The sequence below is a fragment of the Schistocerca americana genome, chromosome 9 (assembly GCF_021461395.2).
Source record: "Schistocerca americana isolate TAMUIC-IGC-003095 chromosome 9, iqSchAmer2.1, whole genome shotgun sequence".
Lineage (NCBI taxonomy): Eukaryota > Metazoa > Arthropoda > Insecta > Orthoptera > Acrididae > Schistocerca > Schistocerca americana.
In genome coordinates, this window is record NC_060127.1 from 84401704 (window position 1) to 84429126 (window position 27423).

General features: G+C 44.6%; 1 protein-coding gene across 1 annotated transcript in view; it reads right to left on the reverse strand.

Moving 5' to 3' along the window:
- Positions 1–27423, reverse strand: part of LOC124551152 — a 32095-nt gene that overhangs the window by 3875 nt on the left and 797 nt on the right. The window contains exons 2-5 of the mRNA XM_047126117.1: positions 16061–16169; positions 11772–11907; positions 9692–9777; positions 2065–2218 (exon numbers count right to left, since the gene is read on the reverse strand). Coding sequence (XP_046982073.1) covers positions 2065–2218; positions 9692–9777; positions 11772–11907; positions 16061–16138 — 454 coding nt within the window. The 5' untranslated portion in view covers positions 16139–16169. The remainder of the gene's footprint in view (positions 1–2064; positions 2219–9691; positions 9778–11771; positions 11908–16060; positions 16170–27423) is intronic.

A 27423-nucleotide genomic window follows, 5' to 3' on the forward strand; every position in this document is an offset into this window, starting at 1 on the left:
TTGTATCCGGTATCCTTCTTCTGTTAATTTTGGACCTAAAATCTTTCTCATAATTTTGCGTTCTTCTTTTAATATTTTTTCTAAATCACATTTTGTGTGGAGTGTGAGCGTTTCACTAGCATATAGTGCTGCTGGCTTAATTACTGCGCAGTAGTGTCTGATTTTTGTGTTCGAGGAGATGCATTTTTTATTGTATATTTCATGTGTCATACCATATGCTCTCTTCATTTTCTGTTGTCTGATCTTCTGTGCAACTTTCTCTATTCCGGTTGGCTCCAAAATTTCACCTAGGTATTTAAAATGTTTTACTCTATTTATTTTTCCATATTTTGTGTTCAAACTGTGTATATGGAATTTCGTACAGAAAAATTCTGTCTTTTGAAACGAAATTTGTAAACCTACTTTATCCGCGCATTCCTTAAGGATCTCTATTTGTTTGGTGGCGATTTCTTCATCATCTGCAAGTATGGCCAAGTCGTCCGCGAATGCTAAACAAGATATCTCCACGTTGTCTTTGGTTCTACCAAGATGGATTGGTTTCCAGTAGGATTGATTTTTTAATTCTTTTTCCCATTCCTTAATGACTTTATCCAGGACTATATTAAACAGAAGTGGAGATAGCCCGTCACCTTGACGTACTCCAGTTTTTATGAGAAAAGGTTCAGAGATTTCTCCCCTGAATTTAACTTTAGATACAGCGTCTGTCAGTGATTCTTTGATAAGCCTTAGTGTTTTGGAGTCAAGTCCAAGTTCCTCTAAAATGTTAAACAAAGATTGCCGGTCAATTGAGTCATAGGCTTTCTTAAAATCTACAGATGTACAAATTATGGGGGCATTTCTAATTGCTTTGTGTTTTAATATTGTCTTTAAATTAAATATTTGTTCTATGCATGAGCGACCGGGGCGGAAGCCTGCTTGATAATCACCAATTTCCAGCTGCTCTTGTGTTCTTTTCAGCAGGCATGTTGAGAGAATTTTGTAGGTGACTTGTAAAAGTGAGATTCCCCTGTAGTTATTGACATTTGTTCTGTCTCCTTTTTTATGTAACGGGTGAATAAGGGCACATTTCCAGTCCTCTGGTAATTTTTCTGTTTCCCATATTTTTGTTATTATTTTTGTGAGCTCTTGCAACGTCTTTGGTCCTAGGTTTTTTAATAGCTCTGCAACAATGCCATCTTCGCCAGATGTTCTATTATTTTTTAAGTTTTTAATGTGACATTTGATTTCTTCCTGTGTTGGTGGTAATGAATCCGGCTGAGCGTTGGCACTGATTTCTTTGGGAAACCTTAAACTAGGTTCTGGGCAATTTAGTAGGTTAGAAAAATATTGAGCCAATACTTGATATATATATATATATATATATATATATATATATATATATATATATATATATATATATATATATATATATATGATGGTATCTGTTATTTCGGACATACAACACACATTAGTTACATGCAGGTTCAGTAATTGCAGATACACAAAGTACTATCAACATACTGAGCCTAGAGGGACACAAAAGTTATATCTCTGAAATGGGTCGTTATTTACAACGACTGCAGGGGTGCAGCAAATAGCTCTGAGCGCTATGGGATTTAACGTCTTAGGTCATCAGTCCCCTAGAACTTAGAACTACTTAAACCTAACTAACCTAAGGACACCACACACATCAATTGCCGATGCTGGATTCGAACCTGCGACCGTAGCGGTCGCGCACTTCGAGACTGTAGCGCCTAGAACCACCTGGCCACTGCGACCGGCGCAGCGGTGCACCATCCCTTTTCTGTCGTCATTCCACTATATCGCTAATGGTTGTCCAGATTGGCAACTGCGGATAGGTTTCATGTATTTCATAGCGGCTGTAATCGTCGCAGTGGCTGTTCCTTCGGAGATGCTTGCATGTCCGGACGAACATTGCATCGTAATTCGGAGTAAGATAGGCACTGAAATATCGTATCGACGATGATCACGGTTCAGCGTCCCGCGACTGACCCTTGCTGGACTATTTTTCCGTCTGCAATTTTTGGTACTGGAAGACGTGTGACGCGGTCCGTGGGTACGCACCTGCACGCACCAGCAGCACGAAGACGCTGACGGTGGACCTCTGCAGCTGGCCCTCCATGTAGCTGAGGACGGCGAACGCCAGCGCCAGCAGGGCCCACACGGGCAGCACCACCATCTGCTCCACCACCCACGGCAGCACCAGGCCAGGCTTGTCCTGCCAAACGTCACAAGTAGCTGCACCAGCGTCTGCACCAACATGAGCTACAGCTTCAAAAACGACGATTCAAGTTTGAATTCCATGTCTGCTACCAGCTAATCGTTACTCCTCATCTGTGGAGGCAGCAGAGGATCAAGTAGGTAAAAAGACGAGGGCTAGTAGAAATCCCTGGGTAACAGAAGAAATATTGAATTTAATTGATGAAAGGAGAAAATATAAAAATGCAGTAAATGAAGCAGGCAAAAAGGAATACAAACGTCTCAAAAATGAGATCGACAGGAAGTGCAAAATGACTAAGCAGGCATGGCTAGAGGACAAATGTAAGGATATGGAGGCTTATCTCCTGTAGGCTGTATCTGCAGCCTACAGGAAAATTAAAGAGACCTTTGGAGAAAAGAGAGCCACTTGTATGAATATCAAGAGCTCAGATGGAAACCCAGTTCCAAGCAAAGAAGGGAAAGCAGAAAGATCGAAGGAGTATATACAAGGTCTATACAAGGGCGATGTACTTGAGGACAATATTATGGAAATGGAAGAGGATGTAGATGAAATGGGAGATACGATACTGCGTGAAGAGTTTGACAGAGCACTGAAAGACCTGAGTCGAAACAAGGCCCCGGGAATGGACAACATTCCATTAGAACTACTGACGGTCTTGAGAGAGCCAGTCCTGACAAAACTCTTCCATCTGCTTAGCAAGATGTATGAGACAGGCGAAATACCCTCAGACTTCAAGAAGAATATAATAATTCCAATCCCAAAGAAAGCAGGTGTTGACAGGTGTGAAAATTACCGAACTATCACTTTAATAAGTCACAGCTGCAAAATACTAACGCGAATTATTTACAGACGAATGGAAAAACTGGTAGAAGCCGACCTCGGGGAAGATCAGTTTGGATTCCGTAGAAATGTTGGAACACGTGAGGCAATACTGACCTTACGACTTATCTTAGAAGAAAGATTAAGGAAAGGCAAACCTACGTTTCTAGCATTTGTAGACTTAGAGAAAGCTTTTGACAATGTTGACTGGAATACTCTCTTTCAAATTCTAAAGGTGGCAGGGTTAAAATACAGGGAGCGAAAGGCTATTTACAATTTGTACAGAAACCAGATGGCAGTTATAAGAGTCGAGGGGCATGAAAGGGAAGCAGTGGTTGGGAAGGGAGTGAGACAGCGTTGTAGCCTCTTCCCGACGGTATTCAATCGGTGTATTGAGCAAGCAGTAGAGGAAACAAAAGAAAAATTCGGAGTAGGTATTAAAATCCATGGAGAAGAAATAAAAACTTTGAGGTTCGCCGATGACATTGTAATTCTGTCAGACACAGCAAAGGACTTGGAAGAGCAGTTGAACGGAATGGACGGTGTCTTGAAAGGAGGATATAAGATGAACATCAACAAAGGCTAAACGAGGATAATGGAATGTAGTCGAATTAAGTCGGGTGATGCTGAGGGAATTAGATGCTTAAAGTAGTAAAGGAGTTTTGCGATTTGGGGAGCAAAATAACTGATGATGGTCGAAGTAGAGAGGATATAAAATGTAGACTGGCAATGACAAGGAAAGCGTTTCTGAAGAAGAGAAATTTGTTAACATCGAGTATTGATTTAAGTGTCAGGAAGTCGTTTCTGAGAGTATTTGTATGGAAGTGAAACATGGACGACAAATAGTTTAGACAAGAAGAGAATAGAAGCTTTCGAAATGTGGTGCTACAGAAGAATTCTGAAGATTAGATGGGTAGGTCACATAACTAATGAGGAGGTATTGAATAGAATTTGTGAGAAGAGGAATTTGTGGCACAACTTGACTAGAAGAAGGGATCGGTTGGTAGGGCATATTCTGAGGCATCAAGGGATCCTCAATTTAGTATTGGAGGGCAGCGTGGAGGGTAAAAATCGTAGAGGGAGCCCAAAAGATGAATACACTAAGCAGATTCAGAAGGATGTAGGCTGCGGTAGGTACTGGGAGATGAAGAACCTTGCACAGGATAGAGTAGCATGGAGAGCTGCATCAAACCAGTCTCAGGACTGAATACCACAACAACAACATGTGGTGTTGATGGAATACAAAACAGATTTATGAAAAGTTGTTCCAACTTCATAAGTGATGTCCTTAGTGATGTATGCAATGCATCAGTGACGCAGGGAATTTTTCCAGACAGGCTAAAATATGTAATTGTTAAACCTCATCATAACAATGGTGATAAGAGAGACTTAAACCATTGTCATATGAATACGGTGTCCAAAGGAACAGACACCATTGGTGATACTGCAGCTCTCGAAGGAGGAAATTACAGTGAAATCCAGACCTTTGTAGCGGCTTGCAGCGTTGATAAATATCAATGGGGACAGTTGAAAATGTGTGCCCCGACTGGGACCCAAACACTGGATCTCCTGTTCACATGGCAGACGCTCTATCTGACTGTGTGTAGTGTGTGGTCAGAAAGTAGGAAATGTGCGTCTCACGGAAAGCGTGCCAGGGGGATGTCTCTGCAGTCGCACTATCCTCTGTGTCCTCGATGGCTCAGTCCGATAGAGCGTCTGCCATGTAAGCAGCAGATCCTGGGTTCAGGTCCCGGTCGGGACACACATTTTCAACTGTCCCCGTTGATATTTATCAACGCCTGTAAGCAGCTACAAACGTCTGGAATTCACTGTAGTTTCAAGGGCTATTATCGTCTAATATTCTCGTTGACATCTTTTTTCAAATTATTCGAAAAAGTAAAGTGCTCAAGAGCAGTCTCACACCTAAGGGGAAACGATTTACTTAGCATATCACTGTTTCCACAAGAGCTCCTTGACTGTCATGCTGTTTGCATATTCAGTCTTGAAATAGTACAAACATTAAATAATGAAACATCGCGAGCCGGAATTTGTTGTGATATTTCCATTAGGTTTGACTGTGTAGATCATATTACTCCGTTGGAAAAACTCAAGTTTTATGGAACTTATAGCTCTATGCACAGCTCGTTTGAATCATGTTGAACAAACAGAATGCATAATGTTATGTCCAATAATTCAGACAACGCCCGAAGGGCAGAAAATTTTAGTGACGGGGTATATCAGTAAGGGGTCCAACCTATTCCTTATGTAAGTAAGTGAATGACCTTCCACTTAACATTCAACAAGCCGAATTGGTTGCTTTTTCAAGACGACACTAGAGTTATAATAAACCTCGTTAGAGAGAAAGCAACAGAAGAGATGCAGAATGACATGTTACAAAGAATTATGAAGTTGATCATAGACAATGGACTCCCCCTAATTTTTTAAAAATACGCCCTATATTCAGTTCTGTACAAAAAATCGTGTGTAGAAGCAAAACAAATTTTCGTTATTATTCACTTATTTTAGCGCCCTGAAGAAACGATATAATTGTCGTCTGATACAATCATAAGCCATGGCGACAGCATGCAATTTTACAGATTTTCGCACTCAAGTTGCCATGTAAATAATCACTTATTTAGTTACATAATCGAAGAAAGCGTTTCACACAAAAACGTTGATCGAAATACTATATCACGTTTACAACGTCATAATGGTGACGTGGAAGCTCTTCCCAAGGAAAACAACGCAGACCTCCTGGACAGTTTTAATGTAAAAGAAGTCGTCTTTTCTACGGAAATTACATTGGAGGTAAGCCCCATTTGGAAGTGCACAGGGGCGCTTGAAACTGAAACGGCAAACGGTCTGGAAAACCCCTCGAAAACAGACGTAAAACTGGGAGTGTCCTCAAAACGTTTAGAAAACTATTCTAATTATTCAAGGCCACAATGAATTCTTCGAAACTCGCGTTTCGTTTAACACCAGTCAGCTTAGGGGAAATAACGGTGTTTTTTGATCATGCTTTGTCCCGTCCACGATGCTTTCTAAATGCATCCCCATCAAATCAGAAATAAGGTATGTGTCACCTTGTAACGTCTTCCTGTGGGCAGTGTGTATTCGAGTCCATTTACAGTTTGAAGCATGCAATCATTTTCGGATGTTCTAATTTTCGTTCCTTCTCAATTACACAACAGTGGGTTCAAATCGAAAAATCCTTCCAGGCATGGCCCTTGATTTAACCAACGTATTTTTCAGTAATACGTAACGTCTCCATAGACTTTGTTCAGTTCAGGCAAAATGTGTTGCAACTGATGATGTAATAATACATGCGATTTCATAAACTTTACTGTTCTTACAACTAATTTCATCACGTTTCCACGCCTGCAAGTTTAGCACAAAAATTTCTTGATGTAAAGGACAGTGAGCGCCATCTGTTGGCGGCTGTAACTTTTTGCTCTTTCATAGGCAAGTAAAACGTTATATTCTGTCTGTATGGTGTTGTAGTGTTGCCCGTAGAAAATGTTTAGGACCCGTCGGTAATTTGTATAATAGATGTTGAGAATTCCCCTTCTTCCCTTGCATTGTTCCTTTCCATTTTAAACTCTTGTAACGATAGATCGCTAGGTTGGCTCTTTGTGCGCAGATAGTCACTGGACCTGTGTACTTCTTTTTGCCACGAACAAATGACGAAGAGTAAACAGTGGTGACGCTACAATTCTGCTAATTATATCGTGCCAACCGAACATTGCCTGCCGCAAAACCAAATCAAATGTCGTGGTGTTCCGTGTACTTCTGAGGAGGACCGAGCAAAGGCGAAACACGCCGAGCCTCGGCCGCACGCATGCAACGCGTCATTCTCGCGTGCAGTTTTGCATGCCACGAGTGGCCTTGTCCTACATACACTACTGGCCATTAAAATTGCTGCACCAAGAAGAAATGCAGATGATAAACGGGTATTCATTGGACAAATATATTATATTAGAACTGACATGTGATTACATTTTCACGCAATTCTGGTGCATAGATCCTGAGAAATCAGTACGCAGAACAACCACCTCTGGCCGTCATAACGGCCTTGATACGCCTGGGCATTGAGTCAAACAGAGCTTGGATGGCGTGTACAGGTACAGCTGCCCATGCAGCTTCAACACGGTACCACAGTTCATCAAGAGTAGTGACTGGCGTATTGTGACGAGCCAGTTGCTCGGCCACCATTGACCAGACGTTTTCAATTGGTGAGAGCTGGAGAATGTGCTGGCCAGGGCAGCAGTCGAACATTTTCTGCATTCGGAAAGGCCCGTACAGGACCTGCAGCATGCGGTGGTGCATTATCCTGCTGAAATGTAGGGTTTCGCAGGGATCGAATGAAAGGTGGAGCCACAGGTCGTAACACATCTGAAATGTAACGTCCACTGTTCAAAGTGCCGTCAATGCGAACAAGAGGTGAGTGAGACGTGTAACCAATGGCACCCCATACCATCACGCCGGGTGATACGCTGGTATGGCGAAGACGAATACACGCTTCCAAAGTGCGTTCACCGCGATGTTGCCAAACACGGATGCGACCATCATGATGCTGTAAACAGAACCTGGATTCATCCGAATAAATGACGCTTTGCCATTCGTGCACCTGTGTTCGTCGTTGAGTACACCATCGCAGGCGCTCCTGTCTGTGATACAGCGTCAAGAGTAACCGCAGCCATGGTGTTCGAGCTGATAGTCAATGCTGCTGCAAACGTCGTCGAACTGTTCGTGGAGATGGTTGTTGTCTTGCAAACGCCCCCATCTGTTGACTCAGGGATCGAGATGTGGCTGCACGATCCGTTACAGCCATGCGGATAAGATGGCTGTCATCTCGACTGCTAGTGATACGGGGCCGTTGGGATCCAGCATGGCGTTCCGTATTACCCTCCTGAACCCACCGATTTCATATTCTGCTAACAGTCATTGGATCTCGACCAACGCGAGGAGCAATGTCGCGATACGATAAACCGCAATCGCGATAGGCTACAATCCGACTTTTACCAAAGTCGAAACGTGATGGTACGCATTTCTCCTCTTTACTCGAGGCATCACAACAACGTTTCACCAGGCAACGTCGTCAACTGCTGTTTGTGTATGAAAAATCGGTTCGAAACTTTCATGTGAGCACGTTGTAGGTGTCGCCACCGGCGCCAACCTTGTGTGAATGCTCTGGAAAGCTACTCATTTGCATATCCCAGCATCTTCTTCCTGTCGGTTAAATTTCGCGTCTGTAGCACGTCATCTTCGTGGTGTAGCAATTTTAATGGCCAGTAGTGTATTGTCACTTACGAAACAGTATTGCCTTACATCGAAAATGTTCATTTTAAGCTTAACACAATTTTAATTTCAATAGCAGCTGATGTGACTTCTGTCCACAGCCACTAGCACCATAATGAATGGATTAATCAAAAACACGTTTCCATAAAGAAGCAACGTACCATACGTGTCTAGATCACTAGAGACAGAGCACAATCTCGGAATGTTTCAAGGATGGGGAAGAAAATTAGCCATGCCCTTTCAAAGGAACCATACCAGATTTTACCTCAAGCGATTTCTTCTTCTTCTTCTTGTTCTTCTTCTTCTGTAGTGGTCAATCCAAGGATTGGTTTGCAACAGCTACAATGGCAGCTTGTCTCCATTCTGTGCGTCTTTCAGCTTTTCTCTTCATTTCTCTGTAGGTGTTACATCCCACATCTTTCACGATTTGATCCATGTACCTCACTCGTGGTCTTCCTCTTGGACTTTTTCCCTCGACATATCCCTCTACGATTGTGTTCAGGAGTCCTTTATGTCTTAATAGATGGCCTGTAAATTGCACTCTTCTTTTAACAATGAAACTCCAGAAGCTTCTCACCTGCTCTTTCCAGAACCACTTCGTTTGTGACCTTGTTGATATATTTTATTTTGAGCATGCGTCTATAGCACCACATTTCAAAAGAGTTCAGCTTCCGGTCTTCCTCTGTCCCGAGAGTCCATGTTTCACACCCGTAGCAGGCCACGCTCTACACATATGATTTCAAAAATCTTTTCTTGATTTCAAGACTGATGCTCTTAGATGTTAAGATGTTTTTTTTCTTGTTAAAGCAGCCTTTGCATGAGCAATTCTACTTCTCACTTCTGCCTTGCTCCTTCCATCCCTGGTAATATTACTGCCCAGATAAGTAAATTTATCAACTTGTTCAAGCAGTTCATTGACTACATGAACTTGGACTTTCACTTGATCTTTTTTGTCGCATGCCATTACTTTTGTTTTTGCTTTATTAATTCTCATATTATATTCTTCCCCCATAACTTTATCCATTCTATTCAGTAGGACTACAAGATCTTCACTTTCAGCCAGGACAGCTATATCATCGGCGTATCTTATCATATCTATTCGTTGGCCATGAATTTAGGGAAACCAAAATCTGTGTGGTTCGATGGGGACTTGAAGCGTCATCCTTCCGAATTCGGGTCCTGTGTGTTTCCAGAGAGGAGGCACCCAAGTAGTATAACCAGCGCTGCAGTATGTCCACGTGTCACTGAGGCAGGCTCTGTGGCACTGTTGAGCTAAAGAGTTGGTTTACTGGGTATGGATGCAGAAACGTCAGCGAGCTGTAAGCAGTGCCTGTTGACATTAGAAACACTCACCTGGCGAGCGCCGAAGATGAGCATGGTCGAGCAGATGCCATCCACTACAGCCATGGCGGTGATCCCGTAGAAGGTGGCTCTGAGGACTGCGGAAAGGAAAAGTCTCAGAATGAGGTAGTCGTAGGATGGAGGACAAAGACAAGTCAACTTGAATAACGATAAGCACTCTAGACAAGAAATTAGTCACCATCGAGATACATCACCCTAATACCGTCCAACACAACCTCTCCGTCGCATTCCGTCTTCAGGCCACGAGTGGCCTACCGGTACCATCCGACCGCCGTGTCATCCTCTGTGGAGGATGCGGATAGGAGGGGCGTGGGGTCAGCACACCGCTCTCCCGGTCGTTATGATGGTATTCTTGACCGAAGCCGCTACTATTCGGGCAAGTAGTTCCTCAATTGGCACACCCATAGCAGGCCACGCTCTACACATATTGTGGCACCCCGAAAAATGGCAACAGCGCATAGCGGCCTGGATGGTCACCCATCCAAGTGCCGACCACGCCCGACAGCGCTTAACTTCGGTGATCTGACGGGAACCGGTGTATCCACTGCGGCAAGGCTAACACAACCTCTAGCTTTGATAATTGCATCAGTTCAGGAAGCAAGTCTACAAGTCGCTTCAGCTTTCGCATATTCAGCTTACGTCACTCATTGATCAGTAGATCACTAACAGCTACCACACTGCAGGGATGTTGATTGCTACGTGTCGCACATTTTTCCAAATTGTTCTAAAGCAGGGTAATTGAGAAGACCAGCTGAGGTGTGGTAGTGTGCCTGAATGCCCATCAAACCAGGAATGTATGTGTGCAGACCTGTGAACATGGTTGTTGTCATCGTGGAGAGCTAGGAGGATGGACAACACTTGAGCGGCGATAATGTTGTGATGAACATCTGGGTTCATGTTCGCAGTAATCTGAACTCCTTGTTCCAAGCGAGACACCAAACACATCCCCACAACATCATGCAATGTCCAGTCAGATTAATGTGACGAACTGACAAAAGCCTAAATAGCTACCTTTTTTTCCACTGCGAACTGCTATGAGACATCCACGAACAGAGTCATTGAAATTCTGGAAGGTACCGACAGAGAAGTGGAGTCAAAATGATTGCAGTGTCATCACCAGCGCCGGCCGGTGTGGCCGAGCGGTTCTAGGAGCTTCAGTCTTGAACCGCGCGACCGCTACGGTCACAGGTTCGAATCCTGCCTCGGGCATGGATGTGTGTGATGTCCTTAGGTTAGTTAGGTTTAAGAAGTTCTAAGTTCTAGAGGATTGATGACCTTAGAAGTTAAGTCCCATAGTGCTCAGAGCCATTTGAACCATTTAAACCAATGGTGACTTGCCCATTTCAGTCGTAGTTGCCAATGTTGTGGTGTTAACATTGGCACATGCATGGGTCGTCGGCTGCGGAGACCCAGCTTTAGGAGTGTTCGGTGCACTGTGTGTTCAGACATACTTGTATTCTGTCCAGCATTAAAGTCTGATGTCATTTCTAGCACAGTTCGCCCCTTGTCCCGTTTTACCCGTCTGCCCACCCTACGATGCCCAGCATCTGCAATGAGGGGTGGCCACCCAACCCCACATTTTCTGGACTTAGTTTTACCTTGACTTTGCTCGTACAAGTAGTGCAGTTTCCGAAATGCTCGTGCCGAGCCTCCGGGCCACCAAACTCTGCCCTCAGTCAACGTCAGATAGCTCGCTAGTACTACTTGCACCATGCGTGTGTCTAGCTAGCAGGCATTCCTCACTAGGTGATGCTGCTATCTAATGGATGGGTGTACATCGATAGTGGGTTTGTTGTCATAATGTTCTGGCTGACCAGTATGAAAACCACTCAAGATAACTCACACATTAAAGTGTAACATGTCTGCCAAAACAAATAATAAAAATTTAATTGCTAACGATGCATAATATTTATTCTTATCCACAAGATGTAATAAATAAGTAGCAACTAAGATAAAAAACATAGTGCAAATACTAACAGTTTATAATTTATTAAATTGGCAGTCGTGATTATAACCATACCGTTGTGCGCCTCAACCCCAGTTTCAACGACAGTGGCAACGACTCACTCACCTGACAGCGTGATGTCATACATTTTCTGCTTTTCTGAGTTCCACGAGTCGCTGAAGTGTTGGTACACGTCGTCCATGTCTTGCTCCAGATTGCGCATTATCAGCGGTGCTCCCACAACGACCACCAGAGAGATCACCTGTTGCACAAACACACCCCTGTATGAACGAAATTAAAGAACAACAGTATCTTAAGTGCTGAAAATAATCACTAAGGGAGTTCCACAGGGATCGATGTTAGGACCGGTATTGTTTAGGTTAGGAGTGTAAGAGCAGGTATTTCCATTGATTGCTAAGGACTGTGTACTGAACAACATTTCATCAGTGCTTACTTCGTCTGCAGACATAATTATAGCATTACGATCAGTACATTATTAGGTTGGTTAGTACAGGGTGAGTAATAGAACTATACAAAAGAAAACCTAAATAAGCTACAAACTACAGCATTAGCACACTTTATTAAATATGGAAACGTCACTACAGATATTCGGATTTGGGTTATGACATATTCGATATGCCTGTCATCATTAGCGATGATGTGTCGCAGACGAATAGCGAAATTCTTTACGACCCCCTGAAGTGTCGTAACATCGATGGTGTCGATGACCTCCTGAATGACTGTTTTCAGTTCAGTAACGGTCCTGGGGCTATTGCTGTAGACTTTCTTTTAAGTACAGTCGCAGAAAAAGCAGTCGCATGTGTTCAGATCCGGAGAATATGGCGGCCAATCGAGGCCCACTTCTGTGGCCTCTTGGTACCCCAGAGCCAGAGTACGGTTCACAAAGCGCTACTCCAAGACATCAAACACTCTCCTGCTTCGATGGCGTCGAGCTCCGTCTTGCATGAATCACATCTGGTCGAAATCAGGACCACTCTGGATAATATGAACTTCCAAAACCTTCGCGTACGGTTCGGTAGTCACCATACCACCAAAGAATATCTCACCGATTATTGCGAGACCGGGCATTACGCACCACGCAGTCACCTGTTGAGGGTCGAGAGACTTCTCGATCGCGAAATACGGAATCTCAGTCCCCCAGTCAGTTGTTTATTGGCGACCTCATCCAATAAAAGTGAACTTCGTTGCTAAACCAAACCATACTAATTCCCATCATATCCCGTGGCCAGCCGTGCAGTTTGAACGTCCTAACGCAACTTTTCAGACGTTCTGACGATATTATTTCGTATAGTTCAGTTACCGTCACCCTGTATCTCCAAGTATGCATGGCACAAGGAAGCCATTAATGCTTATTTTCGCCAGGGCAGCAGGTCAGGTATTCTGGTCTGTGTACTTGAATGTAAAGTGGATAGTCTATACTGACAGGTGTAGTCCACTTTGTACCGCAGTTAAGACCATCCAGGAAAATCAGGTAGTAAATTTTGTGATGTTTTTGCGAGAAGGCTGATAGATGCAGGAAGAAACAACAATTGACATTTTGAAGTGGGTGAGTGTTAAGGCAGCGGTGTTCACAATATCTGTACCTATGCCAATAACACCCTCTATACGAGTAAATGATCATGTATGTAATGGTCTAAAGTGGTGATATTTGTAGAGGAAGCAAGTATTTTGATCAGATACATTAGGGAATTTTCAGCAGGTGTAAATGTAATAAATGGACTGGTTTTCTGCAAAATAACTGCCACTCAATATAGCACATGGCCTGACTACACATACGTGAGCGAAGATCGATAAATAAAAAAATGTTCTAAATCATTGGGTGTCATTTTTATAAGAACCTGATCTGAAAGTCACTCGTTTCACATATTCTTACTCATCCAAGTTCTGCAAATTCTGCACTGTAAATTATCGAGATGAATGTCAAAAATTTTAGTTAGCTTACATATTTTTATTCACCGTCTTGTGCCATCATATTGTGGGAGTCGAATTCCTTTGCTTTCCTCATTTCGTTAGCTTTCTAAAAGCATAACCTATAAGGGACGATCAAAAAGTTTTCGTTTGAGGGCGTTGCCGCAACGTAGCGCGACACCGATGGGGGTGTATAAGCACCGACATGCAAACAAGGGATTAGTGTGGCATTCGCGTCTTCTTGACGTGCGTGCGGTAAATGCGGAAAAGTAAACTATGGGAATTATTACCAAATGCGTCCAAACACGATCAGCGTACTGCTCATCTTACACGGGTAGACATGCATCGGAGAATGAAGAATGTGTGAGGGGCAGCATGTCTGCTGAAAATCACCGTTGTGCGAAACTGCGTCTAGGGCTGCTGCTGCTTCCTGATAACGGATCTCCTCATCTCGCAAGTGTCGTAACGCAGCGGTTACGCCGGCTCTTGTAGGAGTCAATCGAACACACGCTCTCTATAGTCCTGATCTCTTCCCATGAGATTACCACACATTCGATCCATTAGAAAAGGCCTTTGTCAACGACACTTGTCGGACGACGATTTGCAACACGTATTTACGGACTTCTTCACGAGTTTCACCGAATGGATATCTTCAATCTGGTACGCCGGTGCTCACGGTGATTTTGCCTGATTGGCAATCGAACGGAAGCTTTTTGACCGCCACTCTATATTCAGAGAATAAATAAAAGCATTAACTTTCTTGACCTGAAAATTTGCAATAGTAACAATAAACATCAATTTAGTATTTACAGGAAACCTACCACCACAGATGTCAGTATTGGCAACTCATCTTGCCACCCCCGCCAACAAAAAATGGCATATTTCAGAACGATGCTACACCGAATTAAAAAAGTGCCAATGAGTGACACAGTCCAACAAAATGAAATCTATATAATTAAAACAGTTGCTCATAATAATGGATATAAACCCACAATAATAGAAAAACTCCACAACAAAATGCAGACAAAAACCACAGATCCACTTCACAGCAGTCACTCCAAGCCAAATCAGTGTGCCACTGAAGCCAAACCTAAATATGCTACTCTCCCATACATAGGCCCACTTTCATACCAAATAGCAAACTTATTTAAAAAGAAGAAAAATATCACAATCAGCTTTTCCACAAATAATAAATTACAACAAAAAGTAATCCATGATGTAAATACCTCCAAGAGTCCCTACCGTAAATCAAGAATATACAAACTCAAATGTGATGCATGCCCAAAATTCTAAATTGGACACACAGGCAGAAGTTTTGAAATAAGATACAAAGAACATATTGATGCCTTAAGACTTGGTAACTTGAACAAATCAGCATTTGCAGCCCATATTGCTGAAGAAAACCATTCAGTGGGAAACAGTGAGGACAGCTTAAAAATTTTGCATCTAGCAGAAAAAGGAGCCACTATGAAAATATTAGAACATACATACAAAAACAGCACCCCAGACTATATCCGTAACGAACAAACAGAGTTAGCTAACACCCCTTTCCTGAAAAATTTCCAAAAATTACTTTCCAGCTTCCAAAGCAAATAATATTAGTACACCTATCTGCAGATCAAGTAGCAAATTTATATGTTACTATAATTCTCATGATGCTAAATGTAATTAAAAAATACTATTTTACCTATACAGTTTATATATATATATATATATATATATATATATATATATATATATATATATATATATATAATTTAACAATATCGTCTCAAAAATTCAATGTCTCTGTACTAGCGTAAAATGATCCTTTCTAAACATAGGACATCATCGTCAAATGTTACGATATACCATAGCATCTGTGATACTCATATGTTTGTAAGCTCTTTGTATGTATCAAAACATGTGGAGCGTGGTAGAAATCTTCTCAGTGACAAATCTAAAGTGTTCAATGAGAACAATTTACGTGTGCAAAAAGAGCGCAGTGGGAATGCATTTACATCTGATGGACGAATGTTATGGAAACAAACACTCCAAACCGACGTTTCACGTCAGTCACATGCAACGAAAATCTGTAACGCAACCATCTGTGTGTGGTGTGTTTATAATTATGCATTATTTGTATTTTAGGACAATTAATCTGTAAAAAACACACCATATGTCATAAAGAAAGCGTGTAAACCGTCTGAGGTTGAATCACAACGATTCGAAACCGGTAACGGTATCCTTTGAATAAAGGAACTGAAAGTAAATTTGTGGCTGGTTGCTGTCCTAACACCATCAACATTTGTCTTCAAACAACAGCCACGGTCTCCATCATGTCATCATATGACAAAATTGCATAAGTATTTCTTTCTGCGGTTGAGATTCTGATGTTTTGGAAGCTCCTGGTGCATCAAAACCTAGCGCGGTACTGGCACAGAAGTAAAGGTTTGAGGCTGCTGCCTGAGTAATGCCGGAATGACGTAATTTGTCAACACACTTACCAGCCAGAAGGCTCCTATAATGATGCAGCCCTTCCGTAGTTCGTACCTCACGCAGCACGTGTTGAGTATCACCACCATCTCGGAGTCCTGGCGTTGAACCTCGGCACTTCTGAAAGCAAGGAGGAGCGAAAGTGACATCATCTGCAGATGCTGATCGCTTTGGAGAGCATTAAGGCACCATGCCAACGATGACCAACAAACGACAAAAAGTGTATTCGGCCGAACGTTGATCGCCAATGCATTGGCGTTCGGCTTCGCATCCACACCAAACCAAGTACTTGGTCCCACGAGATTCGGCGATGTGGTATCGCAATTGACAGTGCTAACTTGCCAACGTTGCTCCCATTTTGTTGTTGTTATAAAGTAGCGTTTTAATTACGATTTCAGCGGCTGATATTATGAGGGAAGAAGAGAATTTAGCAGTCGTCGCAAGTGCAGCAGTTACGAGGGCAGTTCAATAAGTAATGCAACACATTTTTTTTTCTGAAACAGGGGTTGTTTTATTCAGCATTGAAATACACCAGGTTATTCCCCAATCTTTTAGCTACACAACACTATTTTTCAACGTAATCTCCACTCAACGCTACGGCCTTACGCCACCTTGAAATGAGGGCCTGTATGCCTGCACGGTACCATTCCACTGGTCGATGTCGGAGCCAACGTCGTACTGCATCAATAACTTCTTCATCATCCGCGTAGTGCCTCCCACGGATTGCGTCCTTCATTGGGCCAAACATATGGAAATCCGACGGTGCGAGATCGGGGCTGTAGGGTGCATGAGGAAGAACAGTCCACTGAAGTTTTGTGAGCTCCTCTCGGGTGCGAAGACTTGTGTGAGGTCTTGCGTTGTCATGAAGAAGGAGAAGTTCGTTCAGATTTTTGTGCCTACGAACACGCTGAAGTCGTTTCTTCAATTTCTGAAGAGTAGCACAATACACTTCAGAGTTGATCGTTTGACCATGGGGAAGGACATCGAACAGAATAAGCCCTTCAGCGTCCCAGAAGACTGTAACCATGACTTTACCGGCTGAGGGTATGGCTTTAAACTTTTTCTTGGTAGGGGAGTGGGTGTGGCGCCACTCCATTGATTGCCGTTTTGTTTCAGGTTCGAAGTGATGAACCCATGTTTCATCGCCTGTAACAATCTTTGACAAGAAATTGTCACCCTCAGCCACATGACGAGCAAGCAATTCCGCACAGATGGTTCTCCTTTGCTCTTTATGGTGTTCGGTTAGACAACGAGGGACCCAGCGGGAACAAACCTTTGAATATCCCAACTAGTGAACAATTGTGACAGCACTACCAACAGAGATGTCAAGTTGAGCACTGAATTGTTTGACGGTGATCCGTCGATCATCTCGAACGAGTGTGTTCGCACGCTCCGCCATTGCAGGAGTCACAGCTGTGCACGGCCGGCCCGCACGCGGGAGATCAGACAGTCTTGCTTGACCTTGCGGCGATGATGACACACGCTTTGCCCAATGACTCACCGTGCTTTTGTCCACTGCCAGATCACCGTAGACATTCTGCAAGCGCCTATGAATATCTGAGATGCCCTGGTTTTCCGCCAAACGAAACTCTTTCACTGCCCGTTGTTTGCAACGCACATCCGTAACACACGCGATTTTAACAGCTCCGTACAGCGCTGCCACCTGTCGGAAGTCAATGAAACTATACGAGACGAAGCGGGAATGTTTGAAAATATTCCACAAGAAATTTCCGGTTTTTTCAACCAAAATTGGCCGAGAAAAAAAATGTGTTGCGTTACTTATTGAACTGCCCTCGTATTTTAGTGTAAGAAGCTGATCATCAGAAAAAAAGAAGGATAAACGACAGTGGTGTCCCCGGCACGAATCCGCCCGGCGGATTTATGTCGAGATCCGGTGAGCCGGCCAGTCTGTGGATGGTTTTAAGGCGGTTTTACATCTGCCTCGGCTAATGCGGGCTGGTTCCCCTTATTCCGCCTCAGTTACACTATTTCGGGGATTGCTGCGCAAACACTTTCTCTACATACGCAAACATTTGGGGTTACTTTCGTGTGGTGTGAGATGTTCCCAGAGGAGTCCACTGGGGGCCGAAACGCACAATAACCCTGGGTTCAGTGTGGGGCGGCGGTGGGGTGAGTGGACTGCTGTAACCTATTGTGTGGTTGTGAACCACTGAGGGCTACGGCGGGGACGAAGCTTCTCCGTCGTTTCTAGGTCCCCTGTTCCATACAGTACAGTACAACACAATACAGTGTATTGTCTACTTTAAAGATGGGCAATTTTTTTTTCGTAATGAAGGCTAAAGATTTCGAATTGTTATTGATTATGTAGGTGGTATTATTTCCAAAGACGATCCCTCATTTGAGGAGAGCTGCACCTGCAGCAGAAATTTAATAGTACCCCCAATTTTGTTTGGTTTGAGGACACTCCTCGTCGTCGAATTGAGTACATTATCAGAGCAAAAATGGTTCAAATGGCTCTGAGCACTATGGGACTTAACGTCTGAGGTCATCAGTCCCCTAGACTTAGAACTACTTAAACCTAACTGACCTCAGGACATCACACACATCCATGCCAAAGGCAGGATTCGAACCTGCGACCGTAGCGGTCGCGCGGTTCCAGACTGTAGCGCCTAGAACCGCTCGGCCAGACTGGCGGGCCGCATGGCTCCACGTTCCTGTCGGTGTCTTCCAGAACATCACTGGCTTCATGCACGTCTCGCAGCGGTTAACGCTGCCAAAGGTGGTTATTCAGGTTGGTTGGTTGGTTGTTCGGGGAAGGAGACCAGACTGCGTGGTAATCTGTCTCATCGGTTTAGGGAAGGATGTGGAAGGGAGTCGGACGTGCCCTTTCAGAGGAACCATCCCGGCATTTGCCTGGAGTGATTTAGGGAAATCACGGAAAACCTAAATCAGGATGGCCGGAGGTTATTCAGGATTTTGACAGTTGGTCATATTAATGTGACTGGACAGTGGGTATCTCCATGTTTGGTACGCTGTAGACATTGGTTCAAATGGCTCTGAGCACTATGGGACTCAACATCTGAGGTCATCAGTCCCCTAGAACTCAGAACTACGTAAACCTAACTAACCTAAGGACATCACACACATCCATGCCCGAGGCAGGATTCGAACCTGCGACCGTAGCAGTCACCGGTTCCGGACTGAAGTGCCTAGAACCGCACGGCCACCGCGGCCGGCGCTGTAGACATTCTCGTCTTTCAATTTGACAACAGCCGTGTTCACAAGTACGCGGGCATACGTTCCTGGTTTGACCCAGGCAGGCTGTAGCACCTCGATTGGCGTTTTAAATCCCGCGATCTTACATCCGTAGAAAATGTCTGGCACTTTTTGCTATGACAGGAGAAACGCAGCAATTCCTGCAGTTTGATAGCTCTGCGAGATGAAATTATGAATGAGTCTCTTCACTCGGATTTAGCATACCTCAAGAAACTTGAGGACCCTCCTCGTCGTCGAACTGAGTACATTATCAGAGCATTACGAGGTATTAACGTGGTGTGTCTTCCGCGTGCACGTTTCCTTTTTGTGTGTGTGTAACGAAATAGTTTCTGTGTGCGATCTGTGAGCCCCCCTGGCGTCTTAGCCGTCCTCGGCAGGTTGCTGGACGTGACCCGTGTCCGCTGCCCTTGGCCTCGCCTATTTTAAACACGCCGGGTTGACGGCAACTTCCACAGGCAGCAACGTCAGCGACGTCAATCTGCACTTTGCCACTCTGGCGAGTGCTTTTTATACACTCTAAGAGGAGAGCCGACCTGGCTGGCAAGTTTTTTGCCGCAGGGTAAAAGTTCCCACAGCGTCGGGTTAACGAGACGCGGACTCAGTGGTGAGGGGAAATGCTCGCTTAATATATAGGGATGCAAATTGGTATTTTCTTTCAATCAATAAAACTGAAAATAATCATATTGTTGCAACTGTTGCTTTAACAATAAACGTTTAACAGCTTATTCAGCAATGGGGCTCGCGCGAGTAGCTGTGAGTGTTAAATCGCGGCCCTGGATCAAACGCGCCCGGCGGATTAACGTCGATGGTCGGTGCGCCGGCCAGTCTCGAAGTGGTTATTCCGCTGTTTCGCCGCGCGGGACTAGCCGAGCGGTCTCGAGTCCTTCCTCGGGCATGGGTGTCTGTGTTTGTCCTTAGGATAATTTAGGTTAAGTAGTGTCTAAGCTTAGAGACTGATGACCTTAGCAGTTACGTCCCATAAGATTTCACACACATTTTTTCCGCGCTTTCCCACAGCCCCCTAGGTGAATATCGGGCTGCTAACCAAGCTCCATCTCAGTCACACGATAAACTCTCGCTCACTTTCACATGGAGTACATTTATTCCTCCACACCGAAGTGGGACAGGGGGAGGCGAGTTAATAGGGTGGCGGCAGGACGCCACCCAGCCACCCCTTAAACTAAAACTGAGCTCCGCCCGAACAGACTATGAAGTCCCGACGGCTCCGACGGGTCGCCGTGTCATCCTCAGACCAGGCATCACTGGATGCGGGTATGGAGGGGCGTATGGTCAGCACACCGACCTACCGGCTGTATGTCAGTTTATGAGACCGGAGCCGCTAGTTCTCAATCAAGTGACTCACAAGGTTTGAGTGCACCCCGCTTGCCAACAGCGCTTGGAAGACCTGATGGTCACCCGTCCAAGTGCTACCGCAGCCCGACAGCACTTACCTGCGGTGGTCTGACGGGAGCCGGTGGTACTACTGCGGCAACGCCATTGGTCACCCCGTAAACTAACCACGCCAAATCCGTCAATAGCCGTTCGGCACAAGGACGAAAGAAAATAGTGTTGGTGATTCATTTCTTACCATTTGCTTCAAATGGCTCTGAGCACTATGAGACTTAACATCGGAGGTCATCGGTCCCCTAGGACATGGTATGAACAGAAGTGTTGTAAAATTGTTGTACACTCAAAAGGAGTGGTCTCATACCTCATAAATAGGATAACAGCCTATCATCTTATTTAGCGTAGTAAAAGAGATAGTGAAATTCTCTCTCTTATGTAATACACTGAAGCGCGAGAGAAGCTGGTATAGGCATGTGTATTCCAATACGGAGATATATAAATAGGCAGAATACGGCGCTGCCGTCGGCAATGCCTACATAAGACAACAAGTGTCTGGCGCTGTTTTTAGATAAGTTACTGCTCCTAGAATGGCATGTTATCAAAATGTAAGTGAGTTTGAACGTGGTGTTGTAGTCGGTGCACGAGCGATGGGACACAGCATTTCGGAGGTAACGATGAAATGGAGATTTTGACGTACGATCATATCACGAGGGTACCGTGAATATCAGGATTCAGGTTAAACATCAAATGTCCGACATCGCTGGGGCCGGAAAAAGATTCTGCAAGAACGGGACCAACGACGATTGAACAGAATCGATCAACGTGACAAGTGCAACGCTTCCGCAAATTGCTGCAGATTTCAATGCTGGGCCATCAACAGGTGTTAGTATGCGAACCACCCATCGATATGGGCTTTCGGAGCCAAAGGCCCACTCGCGTACCCTTGATGGGAGCACGACACGAAGCTTTACGCCTCGCCTGGGCCCGTCAACACCGACATTGGACTGTTGTTGATTAGAAACATGTTGCCTGATCAGACGAGTCTCGTTCCAGGTAGTATCGGTGGACGAGCACGGGTATGGAGACAACCTCATGAACCCATGGACCCTGCATGTCAGCAGGGGATTGTTTAAGCTGGTGGAGGCTCTGTAACGGTGTGGCGCGTGCGCAGTTGGAGTGATATGGGACCCCTGGTAGTCTAGATGCGAGTCTGACAGCTGACACGTACGTAAGCATCCTGGCTGGTCACCTGCATGCGTACATGTCCATTATGCATTCCGATGGACTTGGGCAATTCCATCAGGACAATAAGACACCCCACATGTCCAAAATTGCTACAGAGTGGCTCCAGGAACGCTGTTCTGAGTTTAAACACTTCCAGTGGCTACCAAACCCCCCACACAAGGACATTATTGAGCATATCTGGGATTCCTTGCAATGTGATGTTCAGAAGAGATCTGCACTCCCTTGTACTCTTACGGGTTTGTGGACAGCCTTGCAGGATTCATGGTGTCACTTCCGTCCAGCACTACTTCAGACATTAGTCGAGTCCACGCCACGTCATGTTGAGGCACTTTTAGTAACGTGTACAACCAATTTGGAGGTGGATATAATATGATTGCCACCAAAAAATTTAAAAAACACAAATTTCGTTAACTGTTGTTGACTTATACCCCCAACTTACTTTTTGAAGGGTCCAGATACTGAAAATATTGATTATTACATTCACCCCGGAAAGTAACATCTATTTCTAACTACTTCTAACATTTAAATTTTTGAGTAAAATTTAACTGAAAATTTTTAAAACATTTATGGAATCTTGTAGAAGAATTCGTTGAAAAAAGTAAATAATTTTTACAAAATTTTAAACTTACAAAGTGGCTGACTGGATTACAATATTTCCAAAAGGTAGGCTTGAGGTATCCGTGTGTTATCATACAGAGATAGTGTTGCCACCACGTGTTGGTACCACAGACATTAGTGAGGGATCGATGCAATCCATGAAGTATGGGAGGCACTCAGGAGGTCATGCCTCCCTCTCAGCAACAGCAGAGCCCTCACCCTGAGGCCAATATAGTGTCGAGAAATCAAGACCTCTGACTCAGTTCGAGACCTCACCAACAGAATCGACACCATAGAGTAGGACCATCGTGAAGGACTTGTTCATTTAAATGTGGAACATTAACCTGCATCAGCACAAATATGAAACTTCCTGGCAGATTAAAACTGTGTGCCGGAGCGAGACTCGAACTCGGGACCTTTACCTTTCGTGGGCAAGTGCTCTACCAACTGAGCTATCCAAGCACGACTGACACCCCGTCCTCACAGCTCCAATTCTGCCAGTACCTGGTCTCCTACTTTCCAAACTTCACAGAAGCTCTCCTGCGAAACTTGCAGAACTAGCACTGGAAGTAAGGATATTTCGGAGACATGGCTTTGCCACAGCATGGGGGATGTTTTCAGAATGAGATTGTCACTCTGCACCGGAGTCTCGACAATATCCTTATTTCGAGGAGTGTTAGTTCTGCAAGTTTCGCAGGAGAGCTTCTGTGAAGTTTGGAAAGTAGAAGACGAGGTACTGGTGGAATTAAAGCTGTGTGGACAGGGCGTGAGTCGTGCTTGGGTAGCCCATTCGGTAGAGCACTTGCCCGCGAAAGGTAAAGATCGTGACTTCGAGTCTCGGTGCGGGGTTGTTTGGGGAAGGAAACGAGACAGCGAGGTCATCGGTCTCATCGGATTAGGGAAGGAAGGGGAAGGAAGTCGGCCGTGCCCTTTCAAAGGAACCATCCCGGCATTTGCCTGGAGCGATTTAGGGAAATCACGGAAAACCTAAATCAGGATGGCCGGACGCGGGATTGAACCGTCGTCCTCCTGAATGCGAGTCTCGGTCCGGCGTACAGTTTTAATCTGTCAGGAAGTTTCATATCAGCACACACTCCGTCGCGGAGTGAGAATTTCATGTTGCAACAGCACAGTCTGTAAATCTGTACATCAGATGATGTTTGAGTAGTCGGTAATAGTCGTAATTTAACAAGTAAATCCGTTCCAAAAAACATTTATATATGTGAACTAATGTTTCGTGTGTTCTAGTGGAATGTACCACCTGACCGAGCAATCAAAAGAACCCACAGTTGTGGCCGGGGGATTATACTTTTCATGGTCGCAACGAGGCCCCTTTGGTGTTGATCTCCGTGGACAGTATGTCACTATTTGCGACATTTTTCACGGCTCGGGGCTTACTTTGCGAGTTAATTTGGGGGCGGAACGTGACTCTGGCAGCGCCTCAAACATCTGCCGTGAACAGCTGTTGAGGTGGAGAACTTCCAGTGGCAACTTTAGAAGCAGCGACCGAATCTGCAGGGTCCAGAAATAAGGACCACCGGCGCTTCTTCGACCCAGGCGGTCGCTTCCAAAGCAGCAAAAATCTGTCAGTTACTCGATGGCCATGAAACCTTCCTAACTAATAAAATCTGCGTAAGTCTCCAAGATTTCCGCGCCGTTGTCGTTAAAAGTAAAATCTTCTGGAATGTTCGGCCACATAATGTTGCTCTTCAGTTTCTTCTCATGCAGTTGGGTAAGGCAGCTCCCCGTCATAGAGGTAGCAAATACCCAGGAACGGTGCGCTAGGAATAAAAACAACTATCGGGAAGCCATCTCTGCGTCAGGCCGAGCGGTTCTAGGTGCTAGAGTCTGGAACCGTGCGACTGCTACGGTCGCAGGTTCGAATCCTGCCTCGGGCATGGATGTGTGTGATGTCCTTACGTTAGTTAGGTTTAAGTAGTTCTAAGTTCTAGGGGACTGATGACCTCAGATGTTAAGTCCCATAGTGCTCAGAGCCATTTGAGCCAGCCATCTCTGCGTCACGACAATAATATTTTGGTAAACCTCCCCCCTTACCTTTCTCTGTCTGTTATCACTACCCATCCAACTAAGACTACCCACCAAAAATCGTTGGTGAAGTTTCAACGAATAACCCTCTTTCTCCAAAACAAGAGTTGGAAAGCTCTCTTCAAGAGAAAGCGATGCTGGTCTTTCACAGTTTCAGCTAACCGCGGACAACAGATTATCCTGAAGAGTATTACAGTAGAGGGGTCGAAACTTCGGTCACGTAACAAGAAATCTGGAAAACAACATGACGTGGCCTAAACAACGTGGAAGATTTTACCTGTAATTAAATGTACATTCATGGGCAAAACAAGAATGGAATACCAAGAACGAAGCCATCGGACGAGAAACCGTATGAGAGAGCAATATAGCCTTTCGCCCGTACTGTTCAGCCTATATATTGAAGAAGGAGTGACGAAATTAAAAGAATCGTTCAGGCGTGAGGTTACAATTTAAAGAATATTAATAGGAAGATTTTTCATAGGGTTTATTAATGGCAGGTGCAGTATAAAGTGTTGAGTTTGATATTAAATTGGATTGTGGCACTCATCCTGCCAATATTTATGGAGCATGTGTTGACACTCAATGTTTACTATTAAGATCAGGCACTGTCAGATCAGCCTCAGTGGCCCCGGCTTGAAAATGAACCTGTAAGTTCAAAATAGTTCAAATGGCTTTGAGCACTATGGGACTTAACTTCTCAGGTTATCAGTCCCCCAGAACTTAGAACTACTTAAACCTAATTAACCTAAGGACGTCACACACATCCATGCCCGAGGCAGGATTCGAACCTGCGACCGTAGCGGTCACGCGGTTCCAGACTGTAGCGCCTAGAACCTGTAAGTGTTCGAAACTAGTAGCCTAATAAATAACTGCAACTGTTGACAAAACCATTGCTGTTCCCTCTTAACGAAATTCTGAAACTGAATCAATAATAAGATTCTTTTATGACATTGCTACCCTGAGTGAACGTAGCGATGAATAGTAGTATCTGCTGAATGAAAAGAACAATCTGTTGAGCACACACTATGGACTCATAGTAAACCGAAGAAAGACGTAAGTAATCACAAGTAACAAGTGACAACGGCGACAAACGTAACAGCAAAAATGATGGCCACGAAACAGACGAAATGAAGAAATTCTTCCACCTTGGGAGCAAAATGATATATGAATGTTGAAGCAAGGAGCATGTAACAAGCAGGAGGTGATTGTATCAGTACAGCAATGCACCTTGTCATCAAGCTGCACGTGCGAGACAATGATTTGTGCACGACAATATCCCTGAAATGGGACACACCCCACATAAATGTCTAGTAATAGCTGTTCGGATGATTTTGATCAGATAGTGTTTCCAACTGCCCCCAAGCGCTTCTAGGCCAAAGAAACTGTTACAGGCATGCGACTTCAAATACAGAGATATGTACGCTGGCAGAACGCCTGTATAAGACAAGTGTCTGGCGCTGTTGTTAGATCGGTTACTGCTGCAGATTATCAAGGTTTGAGTCAGTTTGAACATGGTGACATAGCCGGCGTACGAGCGGTGGGATACAGTATCTCCGAGGTAGCGATGAAGTGGGGATTTTCCCGTACGACCATTTCACTAGCGTATCGTTAATATCAGGAATCCGATACAATATCAAATCTGAGACATCGCTGAGGCCGGAAAAAGATCCTGCAAGAACAGGACCAACGACGACTGGAGAGAATCGATCAAAGAGGCAGAAGTACAGCCCCTCCGCAAATTGCTCCATATTTCAATGCTGAGCCATCAACAAGTGTCAGTGTGCGAACCATTCAACGAAACATTATCGATATTGGCCCTCGGAGCCAACATTGGACTGTTGATGACTGGAGAGATGTTGCCTGGTCAGACGAGTCTCGTTTCAAATTGTATCGATCGGATTGACGTTTACGGGTATGGAGACAACTTCTTGAATCCATGGACCCTGCATATCGGCAAGGGACTGTTCAAGCTGCTGGAGGCATTGTGATCGCGTGGGACGTGTGCAGTTGGAGTGATATGGGACCCATGATACGTCTAGATACGACTCTGAAAGCTGACACTTACGTAAGCATCCTGTCTGATCACCTGCATCCATTCATGTCCAATGTGCATTCCGACGAACTTGGGCAATTCCAGTAGGACAAGGCGACAACCCACACGTCCAGAATTGCTACAGGGTTGCTCCAGGACCGCTCTTCTCTGTTTAAACACTGCTTTGGCCATCAAACTCCCCAGACATGAGCGTTATTGAGCATATATGGGATGCCTTGCAACATTCAGAAGATATCTCCACCTCCTCGTACTCTTGCGGATTTATGGACAGACCTGCAGGATTCATGGTGTCAATCCCCTCCAGCATTACTTGACATTATTCGAATCCATGCCATGTCGTGTTGCGACACTTCTGCGTGCTCGCGGGGGTCCTACACGATATTAGACAGATGTACCAGTTTCTTTGGTTCTTCAGTGTATATTTTACAGCGGAGAGAGTGGCACTTCTGGAAGCTCTTAAGTTTGTCTCTTCCACTTGCTTCCCCAATAATTTATTTTGTCTGAATCTCAAAGCGTCCTTCAAAGTATTCAACACCGGAGGTGGAACAAAACAACTCTCCGCTGTATCTTAGAAGTCGTTTCGGAATATAATCGCAGCACACGAATGGGGCGGACAGTCTATTTGCTTTGGGTGCCTTCCCACTCAGGTCTCCTATATAATGAGGAAGTTGATGCTTTGTGCAAGCAAGCGACACCTTCAGGCACTGTTCTGGTGTAGAATTACCTTACACAGAGGTCAAGGGTGACGCAAACCAGCAATGGCAAGAGATGTGGAAGGCTTCGCAGCAAACGAAAGGCGTTTATTACGCAGTGCTCCTTCCTCGGATTCCTTCACAGCCGTGGTTCATG